Genomic DNA, 24,915 nt, shown 5'->3' with positions numbered 1-24,915 from the left:
TAAAATGTAAGGAGGAAAAAACTAAAATGCAAAAACTGAAAAACGCTGAGTCCATAAGGGGTTAAGTGGTTCAATAGCCTTGTTTAGGGTAAGAACTATTCTTATGTTTTAAGTACAGTCTACAGGAAGAAACAGACATGGCATGAATATTGAAAATAACTCACATTAAAGTCAATGGAAGTTGTGCAAATTGCTTAACTTCCCAGCTTTGGCTGCTTTTCCCTTTTCTGACCAGCGCGGGCCACTACAAACAGGCCGGAGAAGCCCAGAAAAGCTTGAAGTAAGGAGATGGGGTAGCCCCTATATGTTCTGTTAAAGTACAGCATTTCATTTTATAGGTTAATGAGTGGTATTCAGTGACTATAAGTTAGAAACATAATTCTGGCACCACAAAGCCACTGCTGAAAAATTAAAAAGCTATTTGTACCCAAAGAACGTATCCATAAAATATCTTCCTTACACCTTTCTACTGATCAAAGTAATGTACAAATATGTTTTACACTACTAACCTTTGTAAGTGTTCTAGGTCTAATCTCAGTATAACTGGTTAGTCAGGAAATGTCGTTATATTTGTCACAGAGTCACTCTCTACAGTAGTCTGCAGACTGGTGCACAAATCAAGTGTTATCACACAGAGTATAGAAGCCAAATGGATTCTATAAGGGTTATTTCCTGTGTTCCATCTGTCCTCCTGCTAATTGGAATCTGCTGCCTATCGGCTGACAGTACTTGGCACCAATCACCATAGTGTTAATAAAAACCCTTCACACTTTATTAGTGAAGAACTCTTCAGTCACATTAACCCACATGAGCTGCTTGACTCTATACCAGAGTCTCTATGAATCTATTATGTAAATAATCATTTTCACAAAACATTTATGCTGGTAAATGACAAGACTGTATACACAATAACTACATACAGTGCAGACAATGTATCATCTACATTGCTTTAGCTTATATTCTCAATCTACCAGTACACAACATACCTTCAAAAGTATTTTGGTTGTCCTGTCTCTTAATTAAAAACAAAATCAACTTTCAATGTTTTAACCCCTTAAGGACTCAGCCCATTTTCACCTTAAAGGGGTACTCCGCCCCTAGACATCTTAAAGATGTCAGATCGCCGCGGTCCCGCTGCTGGGGAACCCCCGGGATCCCCGCTGCGGCACCCCGCTATCATTACAGCACAGAGCGAGTTTGCTCTGTGCGTAATGACGGGCGATACGGGGAACGGAGCAGCGTGACGTCATGGCTCCGCCCCTCGTGACATCACGGCCTGTCCCCTCAATGCAAGTCTATGGGAGGGGGCGTGGTAGTCATGACTGCCACGCCCCCTCCCATAGACTTGTATTGAAAGGGGCGGGCCGTGACATCACGAGGGGCGGGCCGTGATGTCACGAGGGGCGGAGCCATGACTTAACGATGCTCCGACCCCTGTATTGCACGTCATTACGTGCAGAGCGAACTCGCTCTGTGCTGTAATGATAGCGCAGTGCCGCAGCGGGGGTCCCAGGGCTCCCCAGCAGCGGGACCACGGTGATCTGACATCTTATCCCCTATCCTTTGGATATGGGATAAGATGTCTAGGGGCGGAGTACCCCTTTAAGGACCCAAGCATTTTTTTGCACATCTAACCACTGTCACGTTAAGCATTAATAACTCTGAAATGCTTTTACTTTTCATTCTGATTCCAAGATTGTTTTTCCATGACATATTCTACTTTATGTTAGTTGTAAATTTCTGTTGATACTTGCATCATTTCTTGGTAAAAAAAAAAAAAAAATCCGAATTTCATGAAAATTTAGCAAATATTGCATTTTTTAAACTTTGAAACTCTCTGATATAAGGAAAATGGACATGCCAAATAATATATATATATATATATATATATATATATATATATTGCCAATAATAATTATATAATATTATATTATTCACATATACAATGTGTCTACTTTATGTTTGCATCATAAAGTTTACATGTTTTTACTTTTGGAAGACAACAGAGGGCTTCAAAGTTCAGTAGCAATTTTCCAATTTCTCACAAATTAAAAAAAAATCTGAATTTTTCAGGGACCAGTTCAGTTTTGAAGTGGATTTGATGACCCTTCATATTAGAAATACCTAATAAGTGACCCCATAATAAAAACTGCACCCCTCAAAGTATTCAAAATGACATTCAGAAAGTGTGTTAAAGGAGTTGTCCGGCGCACACTTTTCTCATTGTATCTCCTCCGGGCTGCAAAATAAAAGAAAACAAACTTTCTCTTACCTGCCAACGAGCCCCCGGAGCTCCGGTACACTCCGGTACAGGTGTTCGGTCCCCGGGCTGTATTCTTCTTGCTTCCTGTTAGCCCGGCACGTCACACGGAGCTTCAGCCTATCACCGGCAGAGGCGGGACATCGCTGCGGCTGGTGATAGGCTGAAGCTCCATGTGACGTGCTGGGCTAACAGGAAGTAAGAAGAATACAGCCCGGGGACCAAACACCTGTACCGGAGTGTACTGAAGCTCCGGGGGCTCGTTGGCAGGTAAGAGAAAGTTTGTTTTCTTTTATTTTGCAGCCCAGACAGGATAAAATGAGAAGAGTGTGCGCCGGACTACTCCTTTAACCCTTTAGGTGTTTCACAGAAATAGCAGCAATGTGAAGGAGAAAATTCAAAATCTTCATTTATTATACTCTCATGTTCTTATAGACCGAGTTTTTGAATTTTTACAAGGGGTAAAGGGAGAGAAATAACCCAAAAATGTGTAACTCAATTTTTCTCAAGTAAGGAAATACCCAATATGTGGATGTTGAGTACTCTGTGGGTGCACTAGAGGGCTCAGAAGGGAATGAACGACAATGGTATTTTGAAAAGTGAGTTTTTCTGAAATGGTTTTTGAGGGGCATGTTCTGGCACCTATGGTGCCAGAATAGTAAAAAAAAAAAAAAAAAACACATGGCATGCTATTTTGGAAACTACACCCCTCAAGAAAGGTAACAAGGGGTACAGTGAGCCTACAGGTGTTTCATGACTTTTCAATAAAGTTGGATGTGTAAATGAAATTTTTTTTTTTCACTAAAATGTTGGGTTTTCCCCAAATTTTACATTTTTTACAAGGGGTAATAGGAGAAAATGCCCCCCCCCCCATTTGAAACCCCTTTTCTTCTGAGTATGGAAAAACCCGATATGTGGACGTCAAGCGTACTGAGGGCAATCTACAATGCTCAGAAGAGAAGAAGTCATATTTGGCTCTTGGAAAGCAAATATTGCTGAAATGGTTTTGGGGGGCATGTCGCATTTAGGAAGCCCCCTATAATGCCAGAACAGCAAAAAAAAAAAAAAAAACACATGGCATACTATTTTGGAAACTACACCCCTCAAGGAACGTAACAAGGGGTCCAGTGAGCCTTAACACCCCACAAGTGTTTGACAACTTTTCGTTAAAGTTGGATGTATAAATAAAAACATTTTTTCACTAAAATGAAGTTTTTCCCCAAATGTATTAGAAGGGGTAATAGGACCCCTCCCCATCTCTTCTGAATATGCAAATACCCCATGTGTGGACATCTAGAGCACTGCAGGTGCACTACAATGCTCAGAAGAGAAGGAGTCACATTTGGCTTTGCTGAAATGGTTTTTGGGGGGCATGTCGCATTTAGGAAGCCCAAATGGTGCCAGAACAGAAAAAAAAAAAAAAAAGCCCCACATGGCACACTATTTGGGAAACAACACCCCTCAAGGAATGTAACAAGGGTTACAATGAGCCTTTACACCGCACAGGTGTTTGACATATTTCTGGTAAAGTTGAACATGAAAATGAAAAATTAGATTTTTTTTCACTAAAACGCTGGTGTTACCCTAAATTTTTGATTTTCACAAGGGATAATAGGAGAAAAAGCCTCCCAAAATGTTTAACCCTGTTTCTTCTGAGTATGGAAATACCCCATATGTGGATGTAAAGTGATCTGCTGGTGAACTTCAATGCTCAGAAGAGAAGGAGCGTCAATGGGCTTTTGGAGAGATAATTTGTTTGGAATGGAAGTCGGGAACCATGTGCTTTTACAAATCCCCTCCTGGTGCCAGAACAGAGGACCCCTCCACATGCGACCCCATTTTGGAAACTACACCCCTCACAGAATTTAATTAAGGGGTGCAGTGAGCATTTACATCCCACTGGCGTATGACAGATCTTTGGAACAGTGGGCTGTGCAAATGATAAATTAAACTTTTCATTTTCACGGACAACTGTTCCAAAAATCTGTCAGACACCTGTGGGGTGTAAATGCTCGCTGCACCTCTTGTTACATTCCATGAGGGGTGCAGTTTCCAAAATGGGGTCACATGTGGGGGGGGGTCCACTGTTCTGGGACCATGGGGGCTTTGTAAACACACATGGCCTTCAATTACACATTCTCTCTCCAAAAGCCCAATGGTGCTCCTTCTATTCTGAGCATTGTAGTTTCCCGCAGAGCACTTTACATCCAGATATGGGGTATTTCCATATCTGGATGTAAAGAATGGATGAAGAAATGGAGACCACTGTGTAGTGGTCTCCAAACTGTAGCGCTCCAGATGTTGCAAAACTACAACTCCAAGCATGCTCAGACTGCCCAGGTATGCTGGGAGTTTAGTCCAACAACATCTGAAGGGCTACATGTTGCCGAACTACAACTCCCAGCATGCCTGGGCCGTCTGGAATTTTGGGAGTTGTAGTTTTGCAACATCTGGAGTGTATAGTGGTCTCCAAACTTTGCTCTTCCAGATGTTTGAAAACTACAACTCACAGCATGCTGAGACTGTCCAGGCATGCTGGGAGTTGTAGTTTGTCAACATGTAGCCCTTCACATGTTGCCGGACTACAACTTCCAGCATGCCTGGGCAGTCTGAGTATGCTTGGAGTTGTAGTTTTGCAATATCTGGAGGGCTACAGTTTGGACACCACTACACAGTGGTCTCCAAACTGTTCTCCTCCAGTTGTTGCATAATTACAACTCCCAACATGCACCTTCGGCTGTCTGGGCATGCTGGGAGCTGTAGTTTTGCAACAACTGGAGGTACACTGGTTAGAAAAAATTGTCTGTTTGCTAACTAGGTGTTTCCCAACCTGTGTGCCTCCAGCTGTTGCAAAACTATAACTCCCTGCATGCACTGACAGACCATCTGAAGGGCCATATGTTACAGAACTATAACACCCAGCATGCCTGGACTGTCTGGGCATGCTGGGAGTTATAGTTTTGCAACATCTGTAGGGCTACAGCTTGGGCACCACTGTATAGTGGTTTCCAAACTGTAGCCCTCCAGATGTTGTAAAACTACAACTCCCAGCATGCCCAGACAGCCTTTGGCTGTCTGGGCATGCTGGGAGTTGCAGTTTGGCAACTCCTAGAAGGCACCAGTTAAGATCACCTACCACTGATCTTCACTGCTGCCTCCACTGCTGCCTCCGCCGCCACCTCCTTACTGCCTTCCGCCGGTCCCTTGACCTCCTCGTACACTCTCCGGTACCCGGCGCCATCTTCCCCCTTGCTCTCCCCGACAGAGCGGGGATTTCAACTGATAGGAGGAGGTGGCATCTCTGCCACCTCGCTCCTATCTTTCAGGATGATCGGGGATATCTCTGACATCTCCGTCCCTATTTTCCGGGCTGATCGGGTCTCTGATGACCAGATAGCTAATCGCCGCATATCGCCGATCTGAATTGATATATGCACCAAGTATGTCAGGTAGAGAAGTGCCAGGAAGTGCACAGAGGAGTGGCAGAGGCCTAAATTTATCATGCGCAGGTAGAGGTCGCAGCAGACTAGGAGCGAGTGGCAGCAGGAGTCGCAGTGAGAGGCCTGTGCTCCCGTTAACAGTCAGTGAGTTCCTCAAACAGAACCCTCAGTTGGCATGGCCCGGGAGCAATTCCTGTCCTCCCATTGCATCTGTCCTATGCTGTTCCCTCCCCCACAGAAGTATTGTAAGCTGTGGGTTCAGCTCCACTATTTACTGAGGACAATATACTAGAGGACAGTCAGCAGCTACTGCCCAGCCAAGAAGGGGAGGAGACATCCGCCGTAGTATTGATGAGGAGAGTGGCGTGGGAGGTGGTGTTGCGAGCATTCAGGCTCCTGAAGCAGACACTGTTGAGGAACCTGAGGAGGACATCAGTGACGTGCACACAGAACTCAATGATGATAAAGCCGATCGCACTTGGGAGGTGGGTGCAGAAGGGGATTCATCATCATCAGGAGAAGAGGATTGCAGGTTGCCCGTGAGGCAGTCAATCAGTGCGGACTGTAGGGGGTAAAATGAGCTACTCGGCGGTGTGGCAGTTTTTCATCAAGCATCCTGAGGATGTTAACCTGGCCACGTGCAAGATATGTCGGCAGAAGGTGAAGCGTGGCCAGGGTCCCAATGTTGGCACCATGGCCCTGCGTTAACATATGTAGCGTCACCATAAAACGGCCTGGGAGAACCATGGCTCAGATGCAGTGGTCCAGCCTGCTGCATCAACCAGTGGCACGCCGCTCCCCGTTTCAGTCAGCCAAAGCTCCATAGCCTCAGCGGAAGGGAGCTGTGTATCGTACCCATCTTCTGTCGCTCCAGATGCTCCTGCCCCTCATACTTCAAGTCAGTCATTTCGCCAGCAATCCATCGGACAAGCCATGTCCAAGAGACAACAGTATGCGCCCACTCATCCAACGGCGCAGAAGCTGAATGTGCTCCTGTCCAAGTTGCTGGTGCTGCAGTCCCTCCCTTTTCAGTGGAGATGGAGTCTGGTAGTCGCTCCGAGTCCCTTGTACAAATGGCACGATGCATGCTCACTTGCTTGTGTAGTGACTGACGAATTGTCACCATTTGGCAGCAGAATGACTTCTGGCTCTCCACCTTATTGGACCCTCACTACCGGCACAAAACGGGGGCCTTTTTTACACCCACCGAGGACAAACTGACCTACTACAGAGACATCCTACGTAGTCAGTTGGCTGATGCCTATCTGCGCCATCGTCAGTCCTCACGCAGGTCTGACTCGGGGGGCCCTCTGTACTCACCTTCCATTGCCATGACTGCTGGGGAGGGGTTTGGTGGCAAAAGCCATACCAGCTCCATCAGCAGCAGCCTGAGTCTACAGTCACTGATGAGTAGCTTTTTTCACCCGCATAGTGAAGCAACTCATCAGCAGCAAGAAGACCTGGAGCAGGACCTGAACCACCAGGTGGTGGCATACCTTGACATGACCATGCCAACACACTATGAAGATCCACTGGATTTCTGGGCAGCCAAAGCTGATTTGTGGCTGCAAGTAGCAGAGTTTGTCCTGGGAAAGCTGTCCTGCCAGGCCAGTAACGTGCAATCAGAGCGGGTGTTTAGTGAGGCGGGGGACATAGTAACCCCAAGGAGAACTCGTCTGTCCACGAAAAATGTGGAGAGACTGACCGTTGTGAAGATGAATCAGGCATGGATCAGCCAGGATTTCCACCCACAAATGCCTGATGCATCAGAGTAGATTGACTATGGTGCCACACCAACACTTCACAAATATGGATAGTGCAAAACATATTTAAGGTGCTGCTCCCCAGTTACAGAAATTTCTCCGCATCAGACCACAAACAAGTATTGAGGATATGCATTAGCTAAAACGTTACTTTTAAGAAAATATAGGTACCCAAAAATGTTTTTAATCAAACAAAAGGAAAGGTGTACAAAAAACACCATGTGCCACCTACACCACCAAGAATTGATGTGATGCAAAGACCTCTAAAAGGTGGAAGGGAACAACGTATGGTCCATTGTAACAGGTGGGGGTAAAAACATCCCCTGTAAAGCCCTACTCTCGCATTAATAATTCCCTTCTTGGCAATTGTTACTCGCCCTAAAAAGGGCGGCCCCCCACAGGAACCTCTCCCTATTTCCACCTACAAACACTGCCATTTCCCAGGGTTTTTAGGTGGAAATAGGGAGAGTTTCCTATGTGGAGATGCCCTTTTAAGGGCGAGTAAAACTTGCCAAGAAGGGAGAGTAGGGCTTTACAGGGGAAGTTTTTACCCCCACCTGCTACAATGGACAATACATTGTTCCCCCGCACCTTTTCGAGGAAAGTGTTACTCATCTTAAAAAGGGCGGCCCCATACAAGAACCAATCCCTGTTTCCACCTAAAAACCCTGGGAAATGACAATGTTTGCAGGTGGAAATAGGGAGAGGTTCCTGTGTGGGACTGCCCTTTTTAGGGTGAGTAACACTTGCCAAGAAGGGAATTAAGGCTAAGTTTCCACTTGTTTTTTTTTCTGTCAGTTTTTGGAAAACTGCCACTGCAGCTTTTGAGCCAAATTCAGAAGTGGATCCATAAGGGAGGAGAAATATCAGTCCTTCCATTATATTTCCCATTCTTTTTTAATACACTTCTGGCTTTGGCTCAAAAACTGCACTGGCAGTTTTCCAAAAACTGCCAGAAAAAAAAACAAGTGGAAACTTAAGTGCAACTGTCATGGAAATTATACCCCCCCAGACTAATAACATGATAGTATAGATGATGATACATGTAATGCAGCTGTACTTTTGGCTGCTGTTTATCACTCTTTATCAGCAGGAAAATAGTTCTATCGTGGGGTCAGCAACAGTCGGGTAGGCGTGGCTTGGGGATCATAATGCCCCATCTCCGCCACGCCTATCCCCTGTAAGTGAGCGCTGGACCACTGTGTGATTGACACACAGGTCCCCACCCCCCGATGTCCATGATGTGCGGGCCGGCGTGACTCCACTGAGCCTATACATATAATGGGCACCTTTATGTTACATGAAATACAGTGCCCGTACTCCTCTTCTTTCTTCTCATGGTGCCGGAGACGCGCTGCTTCTACTTTCACTATAGGCAGTGAGCTCGCTCCTTGCCTCTAGCACTGCGCAGGCGCACTGAGCTGGCGGCAGACAACAGGAGCGAGCTCTCTGCCTATAGTGAAAGCAGAAGCAGCGTGTCTCCGGCACCATGAGAAGAAAGAAGAGGAGTACGAGCACTGTATTTCATATAACATAAAGGTGCCCATTATATGTATAGGCTCAGTGGAGTCACACCGGCCCACATATCATGGACATCGGGGGGTGGGGACCTGTGTGTCAATCACACAGTGGTCAAGCGCTCACTTACAGGGGATAGGCGTGGCAGAGGTGGGGCATTACGATCCCCAGCCACGCCTACCCGACTGTTGCTGACCCCATGATAAAACTATTTTCCTGCTGATAAAGAGTGATAAACAGCAGCCAAAAGTACAGCTGCATTACACGTATCATCATCTATGCTATCATGTTATTAGTCTGGGGATTATAATTTCCATGACAGTTGCGCTTTATCCTTATAGTGCGAGAGTAGGGCCTTACAGGGGAAGTTTTTACACCTACCGGTTACAATGGACCATACGTTGTTCCCTTCCACCTTTTAGAGGTCTTTGCATCACATCAATACTTGGTGGTGAAGGTGGCACATGGTGTTTAGTGCACTTCTTTCCTTTTGTTAAATAAATAAAAAATGTGGGTACATATATTTTATCCTAAGAATATTATTAAAAGTTAAGTTTTGCGTAATGCATAGCCTTAATACTTATTTATGCACACTAAAACTTTTACGAAAGATACTGTTTTCTTCTGTCTACCTGCCTCAGCTACTATTCTGACCCTGCCATCTGCCTGATGCCTCACATCTGATGCAAAGTTCTCCTTTTTTTTACCCACCTTCATCACCAGGTACTGGTATTGCCACCCACCGTCCACTCTGTCACCCGGTCACTTTCAGGACTCCTGATGCTGCTGATGCCACCTCCAGGCTGTCTCATTATGTTACCATATGTTCTAAACATGCTGATGCTAGTTCCAGGCTGTCTCATACTGCCACCATATGTTCTCCTCATGTTGATGCCAGCTCCAGGCTGTCTCATACTGCCACCATATGTTCTCCTCATGCTGATGCCACCTCCAGGCTGCCTCATTCTGTCACCATATGTTCTCCTCATGTTGCTGCCACCTCCAGGCTGTGTCATTCAGCCACTTTATGGTCTCCTCATGCTGCTGCCAACTCCATGCTGTGTCATTCAGCCCCTATATGGTCTCCTCATGCTTCTGCCAACTCCAGGCTTTGTTATTAAGCCACTTTATGGTCTCCACATGCTGCCACCACCTCCAGGCTGTGTCATTCAGCCACTATATGGTCTCCTCTTGCAGCCGCCAACCCCAGGCTGTGCTATTCAGCCACTATATGGTCTACTCATGCTTCCACCACCTCCAGACTGTGTCATTCAGCCACTATATGGTCTCCTCTTGCGGCTTCCAACTCCAGGCTGTGTCATTCAGCCACTATATGGTCTCCTCATGCTTCCACCACCTCCAGGCTGTGTCATTCGGCCACTATATCGTCTCCTCATGCTGCCGCCACCTCCAGGCTGTGATATTCAGCCACTATATGGTCTCCTCTTGCTGCCGCTAACTCCGGGCTGTGTCATTCTGCCAGATTATGGCCTCCTCATGCTGCTGCCATCTCCAGGCTGTGTCACTGTGCCGCCATGTGGTATGGCACAATAAATAAAACTTTTTCGGTTCATCTATTTGAAATCTTCAATATAAATGTTAAAAATATCCTTAATCTTTTCAATTGTGAGGCTCTATGGTCTCGTCAGGCTGTTGCCACCTCCGGGCTGAGTCATTCAGCCACTATATGTTCTCCTCTGGCTCTCTGTAGGCCAGAAATTGCCACTTTTAATAGCTATTTGCCACAAATAAATTCGGACTGAACCACATTTTTTGGGGAAAATTTGGCGAATCGGCAAAATAGAATTTTTCTAAAATTCGCTCATCTCTACAGCCAATCACTGTCTATGTTCTGTCACTGCTGCCACCAGTGATTGGCTGCAATCATAAGTCCATGGCAAGAGGGACCAGGGAGTTGAGAAAAATGGGGGACCTGAGAAGCCCTGAGCGTGGCAGGGGATTGGAAAGATAACTACTACTTCTTTTATTATTTTACAACATTGTAAATGGTTAAAATAATAGTTGGATGACTCATTTAAAGGAATCTGTCATCAGTACCACCCACACTAACCTGTTTGTACGGGCTGTTAGTGCAGGTGACACTGATAATAATGATACTCACCTATTCCCGATCCATGGTTCGTTTACCCGGTATCTTTCCTGTTTGGGTGGCAGGCTTGGTGCATGGGCTGCACCGCAGGAGGACACTGATATCACCGCTGCTGTTTTTTCACTTAGTCCCGCTGCGAGCAGGCTTGGGGAAGCAGCAGTGGTGACATCAAGGTGCTCCTAGAGTTCTGCCCATACAGCAAACTTGCTGCCCGAATAAGTAGCATAATGGGCAAATGGGGCCACGGGTTGGGGATAGGTAATTATCATTATCATCAGTGTCACCCACACTACCAGTCTGTACCAACAGGTCAGTGTGGGTGAAACTGATGAGAGATTCCCTTTAAAGAGGTTATCCACCATAAGGGGATTTAAGTACTTACCTGCCAGACAGTAATTGACATACTTAGGAAGGATTTGTGCTTGTCTTGGGCTAAATGGCTATGTTGTGAGCTTACCATATTACTGTGGCTATCTTTTTGTGAAATGGGTATTTCCTGCGGGATTTTTTTGTCAAACTACACATCCCATAGTTACTTGTTTGTAAGTGTGAGGTCACTTTGCTCCCTCCCACACATCAGCCACCCCACCCATTGAAACACAAATGAGTTGCATTCCATTTAAAAGTAGAGTGTTTCCTAAGCAGGGTGCCTACAGCTGTTGCAAAATGATCTCTCTCCCAGTCAGCGGTCGCTCCACCCATTGAAGCAGACAGGCTCTCTGTCATCACCTGACTAGTGATGTCATGTCTCGACGCACTGCAACCTGGGAAAACCCGAGAAATTTTGTATGCTGTTAAAAATAAATATTGGGGCGAAAATCACAGAAGAATTGTGAGAAAACCGTCACACACAGATAAAGACACTATATTATTATCTACACTAACTTTACAGCCCTGTAGCCTAGTCAAATAAAAACATTCCTGGAATACCCCTTAAAGGCTATGAACACTTTTCACAAGCAACAGCATTTTTTTGCATATATTAGTAGTTACCTTGTGTTAGAAATCGTAACCTGAAACTTAGTACAACTTTTTTATTTTATTTTTTTGTTCAGCTTGAGACCCTGTCATATCTGCAGTTTACAACCACCTTTTGGTTAATTCCTATCTCATTTATGTCCCTCTCAGTAATGCATACTAGATGTGAGTCCTGTGAATCCAAAATGCTGCATTCTGCACAAGCACAGCTTACTTCCTGGGCTACCTTGTTCTAATAAAACCCCAGTCAGAGGTGTAGCTATAAGGGGTGCAGAGGTAGCAGGTGCACCGGGGCCCTGGTGCCTAAGGGGGCCCAAAAGCACATCTATCCCATAAAAGACCCATATTAAAATTTGCACATGAGGCCCTATTGCAGATTTTGTGTCAGCTCTAGGAGCTATAAGTTATACCACGGACCCCCGTGCAGACACTAATACTGCCTGTATAAAGGATCTCTCCTCCCTCCCACTGCAGATTCTGCCAGGCAGGGTTGCAGGATGATAGGTTTCATGCCAGACTGTGCTGCTTTTGCAGCAGCATGGATGGTTTTCATCCTATCAACTTGCATAAACATAGTATAAAGTGGACCTGTCAGCAAAAAAACATACTCATCAACTTATATGGTTTCTTTTTTGAAGAATCAGTCAGCAATTCAAAAATGTCAGAATGACACCCTACTGTCATATTTATAGTATATGTAGCACTTAAACCTAGTGTGGAAAAGAGCCTGAATTGGTTTACACAAATATCTCCTCTTTAAGGGTATGTTCACGAGATCATAACTAGCAGCAGGTTACCCGCTGTGGGAAACTTGCTGCGAGTTACATTACCATTCCCTTCAATGGGTCACCCGTGGTGAGTTACGTTTGTGTGAACGTACCCTTTGACTGAATTTATATATTGTGGTATAATTCAGGGCAACAAACAACAGTAAAATCCAAGTTGGCAGTGTTTTCAAAGTTACTGCAGCTAAAATCGTAGTGGCGGTGCGGTATTATGTGTTAGACCGCTGTTTAGCTGTAATACCACTTAATCATTAACAATTAAACAGCTTTTAGCTGCAGTAAATATGAAAACATCCAATGCGGCTGCACCTTGGCCTCATTGCAGCTACTGTTCGTAGATAGCCAGCACGGCACTACTTCCCTATTTGAGTGTAGAACAATGATGAAATGGCAGACTTGGACTAGGAATGCTGGAGGTGGTGCTCTGATTGACAATAGTGCATGAAGACGTTTCAAAGAAGCAGGAAAATAATCGGCAACTCACCGCAACCAGCTGAATGAATCTTCTTTTATTTCATACTCATAAATATGTTACATGGGAAGAGGGTAGTGGGGGGACACAGGATGGAGACCAAGCTCCGTTTCGCACGGTGATCGTGCTTCCTCCGGCCACTCATGGCCGGAGGAAGCACGATCACCGTGCGAAACGGAGCTTGGTCGCCATCCTGTGTCCCCCCACTACCCTCTTCCCATGTAACATATTTGTGAGTATGAAATAAAGGAATATTTATTCAGCTGGTTGCGGTGAGTTGCCGATTATTTTCCTGCTTCTTTGAAACGTCTCATTGCAGCTACTAAAACATGCTTCCATCTGTCATGAGTCCAGTCTAATATCTACATTTTCCTATGTGTCCAGGCAAATTCCCTGGTAGCATAAAATGCTGTAGGCGCTACCTATGTGGCCATATGGTGCTCAGAAGCAATGCTTAAAGGGAAAAGTAACAGTCATACTAAATACAACAGAAGAAAACCTCAGTACAATATGTTTCTGTATAAAATCAGTTGCATACAGAGGCATGGTAAAAACCTATAGAAGTCTATGTATACCAATGTATGAGAGATTGTGCAGGCCTTTAATGTGCATGAAACATTCAAGTCATGTTTGGGTGTTTGAACAAAGGTGAGATCTATCATGTTCTTGAGTATTGCCAGAATAGAACACATTTAAAAATACTTTTACCACTTTAACACTAAAGGTATAAATATTTCACAAGACAGTAACATACCCATGCGCTCACACATCTACCGCAGGTTGTGATTTTGAAGTCCCCATAGAGATCCTTAATGGCTCCAGTTGTAAAAAATCCTTCTACCATCAGCAAAATACCATAAACAAAGAAGGCAGCTGCTATCCCATAGATGACATACTTGAATATATCAATCCTAAGGAGATAAAAAACAAAAGGTGTTATTATTATTCCCAATGTTCATTGTATAACAAATGTTTTTACCTTAATGATATGTATAAAGCCTGATGGGCTGTATTTGTGTGAGGGGCAGAAGTAATTATCGCTCCCTGCACTTCCAGGTGGGGCTTATTGGGAACAGGTGGGGGGCGTGTGTATATAACTTCCCCTCTCCTACAGGGGCGGAGCACGTGACGTTTGTGGAACCCACCCAACCCTCCCTTATTCTATTTCTTCACTATAGTGCATGCCCTCTATAGGTGTGCCCTCATTACGTGGTTATGGCACAACTCAGACCGCTATGCTAGGGTAAGATCTTGTATAGGTATGTAGGCAATCTTTCCTGTCACTAGTACACGTATGGAGCCCCGAACACAAATGCAATTAAGCAGAATACAGAGTCTAATAAGGCAAAATGAAAAAACACAAAATTCATTACATTTACTTTACATTAAAGTTATACTTGACCAAGGTTCTGCCAGTAATACAAGACTCTTAACCCTTTGCCACATACCTGCATGATTTTTTTTAATCTCCTCTTTTTTTTGCTTCAGCTACTTGTTGTCTGTATCATGGGAGCACCATATTCTTGCATGGGATAACTACTGCTAACTAAAGCTCTATTGCCTTTGGTATATATACCGTATTTATCGGCGTATAATACGCACTGGCGTATAACATGCACCCCCATTTTAACAGGGAAATTTTAGTAAAAAAAATAAAAATGTAAAATAAATGATTTGGACTAAATGCCACATCATCCCCCCCATCTTCGTTTTCTTCTGCACCTCAGTTTGGTCCCGTCCCCTCCAGTGCCACATCATTCCTTCCCTTTTATCAGTCCCTGTGCCACATTTACCCCTCTCACCCCCCCCCCCCTCATGTCTCATCATCCACCCATGTCTCATCATTGCCCCGTCATAGACCTCCACTAGCCATACAGACATTAAGCATTTAGTGCCTCCCCCCACTATTATTTCCCCCTGTCTCATCATCCCCCACCCTGTCTCATCATGTCCCCCCATCATTCCCCCCTCATCATTTCCCCCTGTCTCATCATCCTCCACCCTGTCTCATCATGTCCCCGATCATTATCCCCCACCCTGTCTCATCATGGCCCCCATCATTCCCCCTTCATCATTTCCCCCTGTCTCATCATCCCCCACCCTGTCTCATCATATCACCCGTCATTATCCCCCACCCTGTCTCATCATGTCCCGCATCATTCCCCCCTCATCATTTCCCCCTGTCTCATCATCCCCCACCCTGTCTCATCATGTCCCCATCATTATCCTCCACCCTGTCTCATCATGTCCCCCATCATTCCCCCCTCATATTTCCCCCTGTCTCATCATCCCCCACCCTGTCTCATCATGTCCCCCATCATTATCCCCCACCCTGTCTCATCATGTCCCCTCATCATTCCCCCCTCATCATTTCCCCCTGTCTCATCATCCCCCCACCCTGTCTCATCATGTCCCCCATCATTATCATCCACCCTGTCTCATCATGTCCCCCATCATTCCCCCCTCATCATTTCCCCCTGTCTCATCATCCCCCACCCTGTCTCATCATGTCCCCATCATTCCCCCCTCATCATGCCCCCACCCTGTCTCATCATGTCCTTCATCATTCCCCCCCTCATAATTTCCCTCTGTCTCATCATCCCCCCACCCTGTCTCATCATGCCCCCCATCATTCCCCCATCATTCCCCCCTCATCATTTCCCCCTGTCTCATGATCCCCCACCCTGTCTCATCATGCCCCCGTCTCATAATTTCCCCCTGTCTCCTCATGTCCCCCATCATTCCCCCTCATCATCCCCCCACCCTGTATCATCATGTCCCCCATCATTCCCCCCTCATCATCCCCCACACTGTCTCATCATCCCCCCCAACCTGTCTCATCATCTCCCCATCATTCCCCCCTCATCATTTCCCCCTGTCTCATCATCCCCCCATCATGTTACTCCCATGAGTGGTCTTCTACCTGCGGACCTCCAGATGTTGTAAAACTACAACTCCCAGCATGCCCGGATAGCCAACTGCTGTCCGGGCATGCTGGGAGTTGTAGTTTTGCAACATCTGGAGGTCCACAGGTTGAAGACCACTCTTCCCCTTTCCTTACCTGGCTGCGCTTAAGTTGTCTTGTGGGCTTCGGTCAGTGAAGCAGATGAGTGACGTCCTCTCCCGGCTCCTTGCGTGGCATCAGGGATGTCACTTTTCGACGGCGACTACAGGAAATGAAAAGTGACATCACTGATGCCGCGCAGAGAAGCCGGCAGAGGACGTCACTCATCTGCTTCACTGACCACAGCCCACAAAACCCCTCACCTGACCTGACCTGCCAAAGCGCAGCCAGGTAAGGAAAATAAGCAAAACTATGAAAAGCGGGGGAAAAGGGGGAATGATGAGGGAGGGGGAGGTATGAAAAATTTAAAGTAAAACTGTCACTTGTTTTTTCCCGCACTACCACAGGTACTGGTGGATAGTGCGGGAGACGCTGATTAAAAGGTAGGGCAGATCCGGACAAGGTAGGGCTCATTTTAATCAGCACCTCCAGCACTATCCACCAGTACCTGTTGATAGTGCGGGAGAAAACAAGTGACAGTGGGAGGAGGAGACGCCACTGGTCACTGATTTAAAGTGTCCGAAGCCGTGCTGCTAATACTTAACAAGTAGCCGCTGCTGTGGCCGCTTTAAATCAGTGACCAGAAGATTTATCGACATATAACACGCAGGCAGGCTTTTTGCCTTAAATTTAAGTTTTAAATGTGTGTGGTATACACCGATAAATACGGTATATATGTAACTCAATGTTTGTATGTATGTGTGTATGTTCCAGCATCACGTCCAAACCGCTAAAGATATTAACATGAAACTTGGCACACATGTTACTTATATGTCAACAACAAACATAGGATAGGTAATTTAGCCCTTACCCACCCCCATTTGCCAGGGTCTGGGTTTTTATTTAAAGTTCCATACAATTCTATGGGAAATTTATGTTACTGCATAATTTCCAAACAGCTGGAGATATTTTTATAATACTTGGTCACATGTTACTAATATGTCAAATAAAAATATATAATAGTTAAATTAACCCCTAATCTGCCCCCATATGTGAAGGAAGGGATTTTTGTTTCAAGTCCCATGCAAGTATATAGGACTTCTGGTGCCTTACTCCACAAGCTCCGCTCTGCATATCCTGGTGAATGTGTCAGTCCGGCTGGTAAGCCACACCCCATCTCACAAATACATATGAGGACGGGATAGGAGGTAGGTATATGAGGATGGGATAAGAGAACAAAATATGAGGACAGGATATGAGGTCGTAATATAAGGAGGGGATTTGGGGTCAGGATATGAGGAGGGGATATGGGGTCAGGATTTTCGGAAGGGATATGAGGACAAAAACTTCCTCCTTTGTTGCTTTTCCCCCACAAGGAAAAGATAGGAAAAACTGGGCAGGTCCAGGTATTCTGCTAATATATATCCTTGTGCTGGCAGTGTGCTGCTGCATTCTTCTGTTGCTATATATATATATATATATATATATATATATATATATAAATATATATATATACACACACAAAGTGACTGAAAAGAATGAAACCATCAGAATATGCAGAATGGAGGATTTCAGTGTCTTATTTCTATGGGATATACAATATTTGCCAGTATAGCCAAGCCCTTAGGTCAAGAGCATGGAAGAGGTCAAGAGCATATAAGGTGTATTCTCTGTTTCCAATACTTATCTCCTATCCACAGGATAAGAGATAACATGCTGATTGGTCAAGACTGCTTGGACCCCCATTGATGACAAGAAAGTAGGGAAATTGTTCCCCTGATAAGTGGAGTTAACTACGTGTGCAAGGATACAATTTCTCTTTCTTTTTGTGATCATTGGGGGTCCGAACAATTAGGGAGTAGCTAGGGAATAGCTATTGGAGATAGAAATACCCCCTTTAAATGGTTTTCTTTATGTCCTTAGTCCTCTTCTGGTATACTACATTAATTCTTGTAATTGAACTATATGTAAACAAACAATTCTCCAATGCCACCCTGGGATCAGAGATTATTGTCAATAAATGAACTGACAAACCCTTCAAAGCACCAAGAATTTAGTTATTTGTATAATATGCTATGGAAAAAGTAAAAAGTTTATCTTAATCCTTTCTGTACTTATTAGAAGCTGTATGCTACAGAGGCAATTCTATTCTTTTTGAATTTCTTTTTTGTCTTGTCCACAGTGCTCTCTGCTGACACCTCTGTCTGTGTCAGGAACTGTTCAGAGCATCATAGGTTTGCTATGGGGATTTTCTCCTGCTCTGGACAGTTCCTAATACGGGCATCAGTTGTCAGCAGAGAGCACTGTAGACATGACAAAAAAGAAATTCAAAATGAATAGAATTTCCTCTGTAGCATACAGCTGCCAATAAGTACTGACAGGATTAAGATTTTTAATTAGAAGTAATTTACAAATCTGTTTAACTTTTTGGCACCAGTTGATTTAAAAAAAAAAAAATTCCACCGGAGTACCCGTTTAATGAGCCTTCACAAGGCTAGGTACATCATGCAACTAGGCCACACAACAGATCACTGGATCATCCAAGTGGCCCTTAAACTTCATCATTGTCAGTTGCACATTCCCTGTTTACACAGATATGGATGATTTTATTGGCTGCACAAAAGATCCAATCAGCTGAGGAGCAAGCACTTTGTTTGTAGGCTGATCACTTGCCCTTTCTAAGAACACTCATTTGACCAATAATCGACCTGTGTAAAAGGGCCTTTAGTTACACAGTAAAGACATAGAGCAATGGAGAGAAAATCGGCAGGCGATGTTATAGTCTGTTAGCCTCATCCAGTGTTTGAGACACCCTGTGAAAGGGAAGGGAAAGCTGTAGTAGCTTGGTTGGAGCACCCATATTGGAAGAGCATAGTAGTATGGGTAAAATATGGAAATGATGTAGTAGGAGGTCAAAGACAAAATAACTGCAGCTGCCTAAAGAGTAATTGTGACCAATAATGCAATATTAAAAAAATATATATATTACTACTGTTTGACAAAAATAAAAATATAGTATTCAGAGTCTAATGAACAGAAAGTTTGTGTAACTTCTGAAGGGAGCAGTTTATGCTACATTTGATGCTAAGCAAAGACTAACAGAAACAGGGATCAGCACGTCTTTTCCTAATGTGAAAAAGCTGGTTGGCTGACCTGGGCAGGGGGTTATGTAGGAAGGGGAATTGAGAACAGCATGGCAAAGAGACAGAGGCGGCTCTAGACTGTGTGGGGCCTTAGGCAAAACTCAAACATGAGTCTCTGCATCATTTTCTGCAGACTTGACATAGTGATCCAATCAGCTGTGAGACGGTGGCGTTGTCGCTGCAGGACCAATTTTACGTGGTAGTGGGGTAGATATAAGAATAGGGGGATAACTAGTGGGCCATCCTTCACAATCATGTGGGCCCCATGAAAAATTATGTCCAGTACACCAAGACTACAGTCACCAATAATACAAGTACACAAGGTCGAATATTATCACCATACATATTTCCATCATACTGTTACTTACCAAATCATGTATACTGAGATGAATATTACTAATAATACCAGTATACAAGGTGGAATATTATCACCACATATAAAACCACTATACTGTTACTGACCAAATCCTGTATGCTGGGACAAATATTACCAATTATACTAGTATTATTGCGCTGGGGAGCACAGGTACAGGGTCAAACTGGCACATTAGAGTCCGAGAGAGGTTGCATTACAGTAATAGGCATCATAGGCGTGCGCACGGGGTGTGCCGGGTGTGCCCAGGCACACCCTAATCCAGTGGCGTTGCGACCCGGGTGTGGCCCGCACCGGGTGACACCAAGACGCTCCGCAGCACCCCCCATCTGTGCCCGACCGTCCTTCACCAGCCCAGACCCCCGCTGTGCGGTGCGCCTGTCCGTCAGGCGCACCACACAGCGCTGCCTCCTACTCCTGTTTGTGCCCCGCTCCGCTCTGGCTCACCTTCAGTTGGTCCAGTCATGTGACGGCGCGTTACTGCCGTCACATGACCATCAGGACGTCACGCTGTATTCAAGGACGCCGGCCCCAGAGCATGACGTGACGGTACGCGGTTCGCAGGATTACCGCGCTGAGTGAGTAAATGTTATTTCAACCTGCCTACTGGGTCTGGGGGGAGGGGATTAATCTGGGGGGTACTGCATTCCTACAGGGGGGAAGAGGGGATTAAACTGGGGGGTACTACCATTCTACTGGGGGGGGAGGGAGTCATCAGGGGGGTACTACCTTCTAACAGGGTGGGGGGATAGGGTTAATCTGGGGGTACTGCATTCCTACAGGGGGGAGGGGGTTAATCTGGGGCCCCGAGTAGGCAGGTAGTACCCCCAGATTAAACCCCTCCCCCCCAGTAGGATGGTAGTACCCCCAGATTACCCCCCCCAGTAAGAAGGTAGTACCCTAAAATTAACCCCCTCTTCCTGCCAGTAGGAAGGTAGCACCCCTAGATGCTGGTGGCCTCCATGTCTATTTTGCTTTTGTAGGGAACTTGACTGCACCTAATTTGGCGAATTATACCGCACCTAATGTGGGGGAACATACTGCACCTAATGTGGGGGAACATACTGCACCTAATGTGGGGGAACATACTGCACCTAATGTGGGGAACTATACTGCCAACCTAATGTGGGGGAACTATACTGCCAACCTAATGTGGGGGAACTATACTGCACCTAATGTGGGGAACTATACTGCACCTAATGTGGGGAACTATACTGAACCTAATGTGGGGGAACTATACTGCACCTAATGTGGGGAACTATACTGCACCTAATGTGGGGGAACTATACTGCACCTAATGTGGGGGAACTATACTGCCAGCCTAATGTGGGGGAACTGTACTGCACCTAATGTGGGAGAACTGTACTGCACCTAATGTGGGGGAACTGTACTGCACCTAATGTGGGGGAACTGTACTGCACCTAATGTGGGGGGAACTATACTGCACCTAATGTGGGGAACTATACTGCCAACCTAATGTGGGGAACTATACTGCCAACCTAATGTGGGGGAACTGTACTGCCAACCTAATGTGCGGGGACTTATACTGCACCTAATGTGGGGTAACTATACTGCACCTAATGTGGGGAACTATACTGCCAACCTAATGTGGGGGAACTATACTGCAGCTAATGTGGGGGAACTATACTGCAGCTAATGTGGGGGACTATACTGCCCCTAATGTGGGGAACTATACTGCACCTAATGTGGGGGAACTATACTGCACCTAATGTGGGGAACTATACTGCACCTAATGTAGGGGAACTGTTCTGCACATAATGTAGGGGAACTGTACTGCACATAATGTGGGGGAACTGTACTGCACTTAATGTAAGGGAACTGTACTGGTGCAGTACAGTTCCCCCACATTAGGTTCAGTACAGTTCCCCCACATTAGGTGCAGTACAGTTCCCCCACATTAGGTGCAGTACAGTTCCCCCTCATTAGGTGCAGTACAGTTCCCCTTCATTAGGTGCAGTACAGTTCCCCTTCATTAGGTGCAGTACAGTTCCCCCACATTAGGTGCAGTACAGTTCCCCCACATTAGGTGCAGTACAGTTCCCCCACATTAGGTGGCACCTAATGTGGGGGAACTGAACTGCACCTAATGTGGGGGAACTGTACTGCCAACCTAATGTGGGGGAACTGTATTGCAAACCTAATGTGGGGGAACTATACTGCACCTAATGTGGGGGAACTATACTGCACCTAATGTGGGGGAACTGTACTGCACCTAATGTGGGGGAACTGTACTGCCAACCTAATGTGGGGGAACTGTATTGCAAACCTAATGTGGGGGAACTATACTGCCAACCTAATGTGGGGGAACTGTACTGCCAACCTAATGTGCGGGGACTTATACTGCACCTAATGTGGGGGAACTATACTGCACCTAATGTGGGGAACTATACTGCCAACCTAATGTGGGGAACTATACTGCCAACTTAATGTGGGGGAACTATACTGCACCTAATGTGGGGGAACTATACTGCACCTAATGTGGGGAACTATACTGCACCTAATGTGGGGGAACTATACTGCACCTAATGTGGGGGAACTATACTGCACCTAATGTGGGGAACTATACTGCACCTAATGTAGGGGAACTGTTCTGCACATAATGTAGGGGAACTGTACTGCACATAATGTGGGGGAACTGTACTGCACTTAATGTAGGGGAACTGTACTGGTGCAGTACAGTTCCCCCACATTAGGTGCAGTACAGTTCCCCCACATTAGGTGCAATACAGTTCCCCCTCATTAGGTGCAGTACAGTTCCCCCTCATTAGGTGCAGTACAGTTCCCCTTCATTAGGTGCAGTGCAGTTCCCCTTCATTAGGTGCAGTACAGTTCCCCCACATTAGGTGCAATACAGTTCCCCCACATTAGGTGGCACCTAATGTGGGGGAATTGAACTGCACCTAATGTGGGGGAACTGTACTGCCAACCTAATGTGGGGGAACTGTATTGCAAACCTAATGTGGGGGAACTGTACTGCCAACCTAATGTGCGGGGACTTATACTGCCAACCTAATGTGGTGGGATCACAGGATATGCAACTTATACAGTCATATGATTTATTTATGAGTCAACCCAAATTTTATGGTTTGATTTATAAATATATCCTATGACTATAAATTGGTGATAGATCCTCTGAATTGTTTCCTCTTGGTGATGTCTGTTATTCAAGCACTAAGCAAGTATCAAATCTAATATCAAATACATGTCTTACACACAACTCAGAATGGGTTTGTGGCCTGTTTCTAGATCCTGCCTGAAACCAATTACCCTGCCTGCATTTTTCGGTACAGCATTATAGCATGACAACTGTTTTACAGGGTCAAAATAATCATGTATGACAGCTGCAAAATATGTCAGAGGGGATCAGATAAACAAAATGTGTTATTACAACTAAGAAAATGTGTTACAACCTATGGAACAGAATGCTAATGGTTGGAAATAAACATTATAGCAACAATTATCATTGAGGGTGTGTTCAAAAGATTTGACTTTGTAGAATATTTTACACCCTGAATATCGCAAAAATTGTAAAAAAAAAATATGCATTTTCTCTTTATTGTTTTTATGATGAAAGTTACAAAACCCCAACATTTTTGTAATGTTTTTGTAAAAAAACAAAAACAAACTTATTTTGGTTTCATGCTTTCTCTCTATTCTCTCTTGCTCTACATATTTGTATCTAAAACTTCAGAAGGAATAATGGATTCCATCTACTTGTCTCAGGAGTATTTTTAATGCATATAGTACATTTTAAGAGAAAACACTAACCATCCATTGCCTTCATCTAATCGTATAACCTCTTGGGAGTGTGCTGTAATTTATGCAAGTGCTAAGAAAAATATTATTGCACTTATTGGCAAAAGGCTTAATGCAATATGCAGCTGTATTTTATATTTAAGTTTTAGAAAGCATTATTTATTACTATGGCAAGACATTACAGAATGTGCATGTGCATCAAAGTAGGTTTTTCTTGTTTTTATTTTTTTATAGATTGGTGTTGTTCCGCAACTTGATATTTCAGTGTTTTGGGGTACTTTATGCAGTGTAATGCTTTATTTTCCCTATGGTGACTGCAAAGAAGCTAAAGGCATGCTTCTCTGAAGATTACAACTGATGCCTAAAATCCCAAGTGACTACAGTGAATTTTTGGGGGACACCATCAAAAAGGTATTACAAAAAAAGGCTTTGGTTGCCCAAATACAATAAAGGGTTTTTCGCTAAAATTGTCACAAAAAGTCGCGACTACTCTATTTTTTAAGTGCCTTTTTGATTGTGCAGTGCCCAAAGTAAAAAAAAAAAGTGGCCAGAGATTTATCAAGAGCGAAAGTCGCAAAAAAGTCACATTGCATGAAAAAAACCTACTAAATTTACTCCAGCTCAGACATGGAGCAGAAAAAGCCAAAACCAAAGCAAAAAAAAATTGCTTACATTTAACAAATTTATCAACAGGCTGTAACCAGTTGATAAATAAGTCGCATGTAAGCAAAAAAAATTGTAAGGAAAAAAATAACTAAAAAAAGAAATACATAAGCAGACATTGATGAATGTCCCCCATCCTCAGCAATCAGTTCATCAACACATCCACGGCTCCAGAAATAAAGTCTCCACTCTCTATATTGTTTTTAGTTATGTTACTTGGTTATATTCCACCAGTTACCTATTGAAGACATATCAATAGTTTTTGGTCAGACACAATATTTAAAAGATTTTAATCCACTAGAGTCCACCAACAAACTAGTAACAGAGACCTTCCAAACCCTATCTACCTGGCTTCTATTAGTACCACAGAATTTTCCTTCAGATCTTGTTGAATTAGCCCAGTCCATTGCCCCCCGATCATATATACGGTAGTTTTTTTTTTCCTGCTCTATATTTTTAGGGCAAAACTTCCACAAATACATGTTCAGAAAAAGGTTTGTCTTTTTTTAAGAAGCAAAACAAAACTAAAAGATATTGGCCCAGATTTACTAAAAGTGTAAAATTATTAGACAGTGTAAACGTTGTCTACTATTGCTCCAGATTTATCAATGTGGTGCATGATGTTTGAT

At 44.6% G+C, this 24,915-nt stretch overlaps 1 protein-coding gene across 1 annotated transcript in view; it reads right to left on the bottom strand.

Annotated features, from left to right (window-relative positions):
* The window catches only part of GPM6A (glycoprotein M6A), a 182,711-nt gene that overhangs the window by 22,253 nt on the left and 135,543 nt on the right, over nucleotides 1-24,915 (bottom strand). The window contains exon 3 of the mRNA XM_056560682.1: nucleotides 14,081-14,237. Coding sequence (XP_056416657.1) covers nucleotides 14,081-14,237 — 157 coding nt within the window. The remainder of the gene's footprint in view (nucleotides 1-14,080; nucleotides 14,238-24,915) is intronic.

The sequence above is a fragment of the Hyla sarda genome, chromosome 1 (assembly GCF_029499605.1).
Source record: "Hyla sarda isolate aHylSar1 chromosome 1, aHylSar1.hap1, whole genome shotgun sequence".
Taxonomy (NCBI): domain Eukaryota; kingdom Metazoa; phylum Chordata; class Amphibia; order Anura; family Hylidae; genus Hyla; species Hyla sarda.
The sequence above is the reverse complement of the archived record's forward strand: the minus strand, read 5'-3'. Positions and strand labels throughout refer to the sequence as shown.